At 57.1% G+C, this 8097-nt stretch overlaps 1 protein-coding gene across 1 annotated transcript; it reads right to left on the bottom strand.

Annotated features, from left to right (window-relative positions):
* Nucleotides 1-854: 854 nt before the first annotated feature.
* On the bottom strand, nt 855-6550 carry CD320 (CD320 molecule). The gene is made up of 5 exons (XM_033854450.2): nt 5313-6550; nt 2510-2635; nt 1913-2146; nt 1474-1632; nt 855-1314 (listed from the first exon to the last, which is right to left on the bottom strand). Exons 1-5 carry the CDS (start codon nt 5449-5451, stop codon nt 1175-1177), a joined length of 798 nt encoding a protein of 265 aa, XP_033710341.1. The 5' UTR covers nt 5452-6550; the 3' UTR covers nt 855-1174.
* Nucleotides 6551-8097: the final 1547 nt, after the last annotated feature.

Raw genomic sequence — 8097 nt, 5'->3', positions numbered from 1 at the left:
ATCTTGCTCCGTGGCCCTCAGAGGGGGTGCCTGCTGTGTACCCTCCAGAACCTGTGAGTAACGAATCTTGTTCTGCCAAGTTCCCTGATGGTTTTTCCTGAAGTACGTCCTGTGATCATGATAAGAACCACGAGGGCCGGCCTAGCCACAATGCTGGCTCTAGCTGGGGTAACGTCTGTGAGGGCCTTGCTGTAAGTAGTAGGGACCCAGGTGTCCTCAGATGCTGCTCTCTGAAAGCCTTGCCGTTGATAGGCTGAGATGTACACGATACTCAGTGCCGACACCCCAGAGCCCATGGAAATTACTCAGTCTAGCCAGTTCCAAGCCTGTTTACCCTGCCTCACCCATTCCTTCCAGTGGAAACCACAATAAAAGCTCCTGTCCATGTTGTTCCCTCTCGCTCTGCCTCCTGCTGGACCCTGGTGCTTCCCCGTGTGGCTCCACATGGCCTGTTATGCCCTTCCTCTTGGGATCGGTGAGTAACAAAGTGTCTTTTCCGTGGCAGTCATCTGCTGATCTGTTGGCCTTGCCGTAGCTGCATAATAAGAAGATCTACATTTGGAAACAGGGTGGAGACCAACCTGGGGACACCCAGCTTCCATCTCAAAGAGAAGAAGCCATAATGGATGGAGGTCCCCCAGCCCAGGACTCTGGGAGGCACTGCCCAAGGTCTGCTCCATTTGGGGGATGCAAACTGTCCTGCTGCCCCCAGCCCCACTGTCCCCTGCTCTGGATTCCAGGAAGCCAGAGGCAGGGTCCCCAACTCCCACCCTCTCTGGGCTTGGGTGCTCCAGAGGAGGGGCTGCAGCAGAGCCCCCAGGCTGCCCAGGCAGAGGGAGACAGAGGCCCAGAGGCAGGCAGAAGACGTGAAGTAACTTTAATCACCATCCTCAGGAGGGGGCAACAGTAGTATCTGAGCAGGGGGGCCAGCCCGGGAACGACCTAGGGCCAGCCCCTCGGCTCTGGCTGTGGCACGTTCCCCATCCAGGCTCCTCGAGTCCAGCGGAGGGTCTGGACACTCCCAGCCTCCACGATCACATCTGCAGGAGCTCAGGTACTTGGCGCCACGTGGCCAGAAGAACCCAGGTCTGGGGGCTGGTGTGCCAACAGCCACGCGCGGGTCCCCATACCTGCCATACTCGGGACCGTGTGACGTGGCAGCAAGAAATCATCCTCAGAGAACTGAGGCCGTCCTCTCTGACTGCAGAGACCCCTTCACAGACACCAGCAGCCCCAGCGGGGACAGGCGTCCCTGGGCACAGAGCCGTGACCACATGAAGAGGATGGCGGTGGCCAGACCTACACTTAGCACCACTGTGGGGGACAGAAAGACAGGAGTGGGTGAGGGGAGGGGGTGGCAGGAGGCTCACACCCACCGAGCTCCTAACACACTGGAAAGGGGGTTCTGCAGCCTGCCGGCTCCCAGGAGCAGCTGCTCCAAGCCCCAGGGGTGGGAGGACCTGTTTATCTTACCAGCAGCTGCAATGATCCCATAGGCACTTCGGTTTCCAGACTGAACTGAGTCCTGGTCCCCGACAGAGGTGACTGTGGCATTCCTGAGATAAGTGACACTCTCCAGGGTCACAGGGGTCCCCACGGACGTGGCACTCCCTTCTTGGAGGGTCTTGGTTCCTGCAATAAGTCCAGGCATTCAGTAGCTGGGGAGCGGGCACCTGGGGCATGGGGGGATGAACAGATGCTTCTGGTGCGCAGGGGGGACCTTAGGGCTCACCCTCCATCCCAAATTCAGTGAGGTTGGTGAGCCCTGCTGCCCGAGTGCCCTCGTGCAGCCGCCATGGGAATACGGGCACAGGCAGACACACGTGTCCACGCTCCCAGCCTTGTCATACACTGGAAGGTGTCAGGCGTCCCTGTCTACCGACCCACCCTCCCCGCCCCCACAGGCACACACCACAGCCAAGCTCATCGCTGGAGTCGGAACAGTCCGGGTGGCCATCGCAGAGCCACGTGCGTGGGATACAGGAACCGCCCAGCGGGCAGCGCAGCTCTCCCTCCGGGCAGGGCTGGTGCCCGCAGTTGAGAACATTCTTGTTGATGCCATCAGGGCAGTCATCGATGCTGTCACAAGAGCAGGGGCTGCCAGTGGGTGGCTTGCACTGCCCATCCTGGGCACACGGCTCAGTATCTGGGGTACAAGGTGAGTCAGGTCTCAAACACCCAGCCAAGAGGGCCCAGGTACTCCCCACAGCCCAACCTCCTGCAAGCCCCGCCTTCCGAGAACAATCGACCCTATATGTTTCGCCCATCCCAAAGGCTCCTCCCCCTGCTTCTGTTAGCTCCACCTTCCAAGGACTCGCCTCCCCGCAAGCCCTCCCTCCCGACCCCACTAACTCCGCCCCGCTGCAAACCCACCTCTCCCCAGACCTCCTTCTTTTCAGGCCCCGCCCACCCCAGAGTGCCCTGTCTGAAAGCCACATCCCTTCCACAAGCACCTCCTCCCTGTGGCCCCACCCCTTGCAAGCCCCGCCCCCAGGGCATGGCCACTCACTGCACTCCTCCTCGTCACTGCCATCAAGGCAGTCCTTGTCAACGTCGCAGCGCCAGGTGAGGGGCACGCATAGGCCATCACTCCTGCACTGGAAGTTGGTGGGCGGGCACGAGGCTGCGCTGGGGCCTGAGTGATGCACACAAGTGAGGCCTGGGAGGTCTGGACCCTCCTTTGGAAGCACAGTGTCACAGGCTGCGACCACCAGGAGACAGGCCAGGTCCCAGGAACTACATTGGTGGTCACCCTTTGCTAAGGATGCACTATGTGTGGGCCTTGGAGCTGAGCAGTTCACAGCCTCACCAAGAGCCCTACTGGGCAGATTCTACTCCCATGCCCATTCTACACAAGACACTTAGGAGAGGTAAGGCCTGAGGCTACAAGCTAGTGGCAGAGTCGGGGTTCGAACCCAGGTCTCACTGATCCCGGGGTCTTTACCCGGCTCCAAATGGCCAGATGGTCTCCCCAGGAGTCTCTCCAAGTTCCGTGGTTAAACAGACTGGGGGAGGAGCCATCTCTGAAGCTGGCCTGGCTCAGGCCCACCTGTCAGGGTCAGCAGGGCCCATTATGTCCCAGCTGCTCAGCAAAGGGGAAACTGAGGCCTTGGGTAGAGGACCTGCTTAGTCACTGTGGCTTGTCGACTCACCCACTAAACTCCTCCCAGATCTGACCACTTTCCCCATCCTGAATGTGCCACCACCTCTCCAGATTCCCCACCCCCATCTCCACTCAGACACCAGAGACCTCTCAGCACCACACCATTTGGTCACCCACCCTTGCCCCCCTTTGCTCAAAAATAGCCCTTGGTCAGAAATAGAGACACAGATGTAGAGAATAAACGTATGGACACCAAGGGGGGAAAGTGGCAGGGTGGTGGTGGTGGGACGAATTGGGATTGACATATATACACTAATATGTATAAAAGATAACTAATAAGAACCTGCTGTATAAAAAAATAAAATAAAATTCAAAAAAACCCAGAAACCCAGCCCTTGGTCCCATGACCCTCTCACAACCAAATTCTACAACCTCCATGTGGCCCGCAAGTCCTGAGCAGCCCTGAACCCTCCCTGGACCTCCCACTTTCCCCCTCTTCATCAAGCTCCCTCTGACCCGGCCACCTTGATGCTTCTGCAAGAGGCCTGGCCTCGTTTTCCCCCTCAGGGCTTTTGCCCATGCTGTTCCCTGGCCCAGTTTGCCCTCTCCTCCCTCCTCTCTGCACCTCGTGATTTCCTCCTCAGACTTCACAGTCTCAGCTTATTTCCTGGGATGGGCCTCAGGCCCCTCTCAGAGACCCCTGAAGCTCAGCCTCCCACTTAGAACAATGGCCCTTGAACTGGCACCCGCGTAGACTGGACACTTAGTGGTGGTCAGGGCAGTGACCTTTTGACTGTAAACCCGGGGCAGCGCCTAGTGATAAGTGGACACAGGTCACACAATGGTCCGGGCTGAGTCCAGCTGAGATGTGAGCCTTCCTAGACCCAGAGCAGGATGAACACAGAAGGGCCTGGAAGCGGGGCCATCAGGCGGGAGTCCAAGGGACAGAGGAAGGGAGTGGGCTTTATGGTTTCCTCCTGGGTGCAGCAGGGAGGGTGGCAGATACCTGGCTTGGCCCCAGCCTAGTCCCCCTCCATACAATCCTGGTCCTCTTGTCCCTTCCACCTTTACTCACGAGGGCCTGTGCCTCCAAGCCCCCACTCCCCACAGCCAGCCCCTCCGCAGGCCGGCCTCCAGGCCCAACTGTGCCTGTGGGCCACACAGTCCCTAAGCTCTGTGGAGCCAACTGCAGCTGACTTCCTTCCCTGCCCATGGGGATCTGGCAACCTAAAGCTTCCTCCCCAGGACTTGCCACTCTCCCTAGCAACCTCTGACCTCCTTCCCCGGCCTGCTGGAGCATGTGTCCTTCTGTAAAGTGGGTGGGCAGCAGAACAGAGTGGACCTGGCTTCACAGGGCTTTGGTTTGGAGCAACCAGTGGTTGCACCTCCCAGCCTCAGTTTCTCCACCTGTAAAAGGGGCACGCTGGGAGTTCCTACCACAGTGTGCTAAAGAGAAGACACTGCTTGCGTGTAGAGTGCGGTACTTGGTTAACGTGAGTCCTGATCCTTGTAGGAACCAGGACCATTTAGCCTGAAAAGGCAGGGGCTTTGGGGTGAGATGGGGAACCAGATAAGACGGTGTGTGAACCTGAGTCACAGCTGAAAGTCAGGGGCACCTGTGAGCACAAAGAGGTCACTCTAACCTGCCCAGCTGCCTCTGGGTACCTCTGAGAGGGCCACCAACATCATTTAGGCCAAGGCAAACGTGTCCAAGGGCCTGGGGTCACAGGGAAGACCTTTTTTTCTCTAAGGCCGGAGAAGGAAGGTGCAGAGATTCGGAGGGCGGGAAACGGTCGCCGAGCAAACTCAGCCACATGGCCCTAGGCGCCAGGGTATGGAAGCCGCAGCTGCTGAAGGCGCCAGGAGACCAGCTCCGTAAGGTTGGAAGTCGGAGAAGCAGAGCCTGTAAAGAACGTTCCTGCCCACGCTGGAGTGAAGGGTCGCTTAGAGGTGACACCGGGGCTTGACAAAGCAAAGCGAGTGTAAGCAGGGCCGAAGCAGGGTAGTTAAAGACTGGCAGAGCAACCCAGGCGGAGGGTCCCTCACTGGGGAAGGCTCATTCAAGGGCCTGGGTCCCCTAGAGCCACGTGCAGGGGGGAGTGACCGGGACAGACGTGCGGCGCAGCCAACGGTAAGGCGCTGCTGGCGGGCAGGGGCGGAGCTAAGCTGCAGGCTTGGAGGGCGCCAGGGCTGTACGGAGCACACTCACCTGGGGCCTGGGTCAAGGACCATGCCGGGATCGAGGTCGGGGCGGCCTCCAGGCCCAGCCCGAAGCTGAGCAGTACCCGCAGCGCTAGGCCGAGGGCCGCAGCCCGCTGCGCTCGGCCCCCCGCCATCCAACCGCTCATCGCGCCACCCCTGCCAGACGCCGGCTCCGGCCAAGACCAGTCCCTGCCTCGCTCTGATCCACGTACGCGCGTGCGCAAAGGTCCGGGGGGCGGGGCCCACGCCCCAGGCGGGTCCCGAGGCGGCCACGCGTTATGGGTACCGTAAATGTCCGAATGCGAGGGGACCCACTATTTGAGGCTCTTTCCCACTGTTCCCTGTGACAAGGTATATCGAAAGGTATTGGTCCTACTTGAAATTAGAAACTCCTGGAGGTGCAAACGAACTAGTGCCGACAAGTCTTGTCAACTTACAATATTTAACATTCCACATGCACCAAATACTCCTGCCTAATTATCCTAATATGGCAGCCACTTCGCCCAGGCACGCCCTCCTCCTGCTTCTCTCGAGCGCCCGACTTAGTTACTTTGGTTTATAGTCTGATTCCCCACCAGAACGTCAGGCCCAGGAGATCGGGAACGCTGTGTTGCTCATTGTATCCCCAGTGCCTGGAACTGAGCCTGACACATAGCAGGCTCTTAAATATTTGGTAAATAAATGAAGGAAATGTTGGTTCTTGGTTTTCATCCTGGGTCCTCTATCCCTTGCACCTGGATGTTCTCACCGATGCTCACTACCTCATTAACCCGCATAGGCTCCTCAAAGGGAGGCGGGTCTTATATTTTACTCTGGGAACAAGACAGCCTGGGCTTTCTCTTCTCACGCTCACCCAGTAGGCACATAAAATACAAACCTTCTGCAGGTTTTCTATCCAATTGGCTGCTGTGTTTTATCTACAGCTCTGCCCCTAGGAGAAGCAGCGCTACTGCCAGCAGGCCCCCCAGACAAGTCACTGTCCTCAGCGTTGTAACAGCTGTGCAAATTTCCCGTGAAGCAACACAAAAGCACAGAAAGGCCTCTATTTGCAGGTTGATGGCATCCTTATTCAAAAGTGTTAGAGATTATAGCTGCCTTTGGAGCGTATGTATATATATACATATATATAAATTTTTTCATAATCTCCAATTCCCAGGAGACATGGGGTAAGAGGCAAAGGTGCACTGGTGCAGAGGCAGTTGGAAAGGGCAGCAAATAGGACTGCCTGCGGCAGGGGAAGGGAGGGGAGGGGAGCGTCCCACACCACCTGTGAGGCTTGGCTTCTTGGTGAGGTTGGCATCTGGGGTCCAGGGAGAAAAACTGAAGAAATTGTGGATTCACCCAGCTGACAATATGTAGCGGCTGAGTGCAGACTCATCAGCGGCTAGGTTCAGGGCCACCTCTCAGTGAGCCTGAGAGTTCTTTGTCTCTTCACGCCTGTTCTTCTGTTGAGGGTAAAAGGGTTTGACAACAGCTATAACCACAGGCTTGCTCCGGGAAGGTACCAAGATCACAGATATAACGCATTTAGAACGGTACCTGGCATAGAGGAAGTGCTCAAGAGGTGTCAGACCTCTTTCTTACTGCAGTCCCTCGCCAAACTTCAAGTCTGGGTCATAAATCCTTTTTTCTTTTTTTTGGCTTATACGGTAAACGACAATTTATTTTCTCACGGTTCTGGAAACTGGGAAGTCGAAGACCATGGTGCCAGCAGATTTGGTGTCTAGTGAGGGCCCGCATCCTCAGTGACAACCATCTTTTCACTGCTACCTCACTTGGCAGAAGGGGGCTGGGTCATAAAACTTTGTTCAGAAACTTTCAATGGCACATCTTGCCTGGGGTCTTTAAAAGCCCCAGCGTTACCCTCCTTGTGGCCTCTGCACACCCTGCCCAGCTCTCCTGATCTTTCTGTAGCTAATTCATCCTTTGTTCCAACCAGAATCCCACCTCCTCCAGGAAGCCTTCCCAGCCTTTTCTTCTCATAAGCATTTAGCATTTGTACCACTCACTCTTGGGGCACTTATACCTCCTCCTGGGACTGTGACCCTTTTCCTGCCTTGCTCCCAGCTTCCAAAGGCAGGCCAGCCTCGACACTCTCCAGGCATACAGCTGATCTTCACCCACTGATGGGCTTTGGGGTTCTTCCACAGGGCAGCCACAACACTCCCCCACCTGAGGTCACCGCATGGCTCCCCTTCGCTCCTACAACCAAATCAAGGCCATTTCCTTTTCAGCTTTCACTCCCTGCTTATTCCTCCACAGAAAGAAGCCCCTTCCTTTCCTGGGCTGACTCCGCCTCGCGTCCCCCAGGCCCACACAGAAACGTTTCTGGCTCAGGGAGGCCTTTCCCCACTGGCCTAGGTGAGCCTTCCCTGTGAGCCACCTCACTGTCCTCTGCCGTCCCTGCTGAGCGGCAGGGTGGTCAAGGTCAGGCAGGGGCCACAGTGGGAGCCTGCTGGTGAATGTCCGCACAAGCAATGGCTGGTTAGGAGAGCTCTCGGGAGACAAGGAAGCGAGCTGTTTTTGTTCCGCCGCACTGTCCTCTACAATCAGTGCCCCCAAACACCTAGAGGTCCTGGAACCCGCTCTGACACTCTCAGAGTTAGAGCCAGGCCCTCGTGAAAGGGACGGTGACATCTCTGTGCCCAGTGACAGCACCGTCACCCTGGAGCTCGAGAACCACTATCCTCCCCTGCTCCTGGAGCGTTCATGGGATTAAGAGATTCGGCACCAACTTCACCCTGAAGTTCAAGTAAGCCTGTGTGTCCTTTCAAAAGTAAAAACAGAAGCGA

This window comes from Tursiops truncatus, chromosome 3 (assembly GCF_011762595.2).
Source record: "Tursiops truncatus isolate mTurTru1 chromosome 3, mTurTru1.mat.Y, whole genome shotgun sequence".
Taxonomy (NCBI): Eukaryota; Metazoa; Chordata; class Mammalia; order Artiodactyla; family Delphinidae; genus Tursiops; species Tursiops truncatus.
The sequence above is the reverse complement of the archived record's forward strand: the minus strand, read 5'-3'. Positions and strand labels throughout refer to the sequence as shown.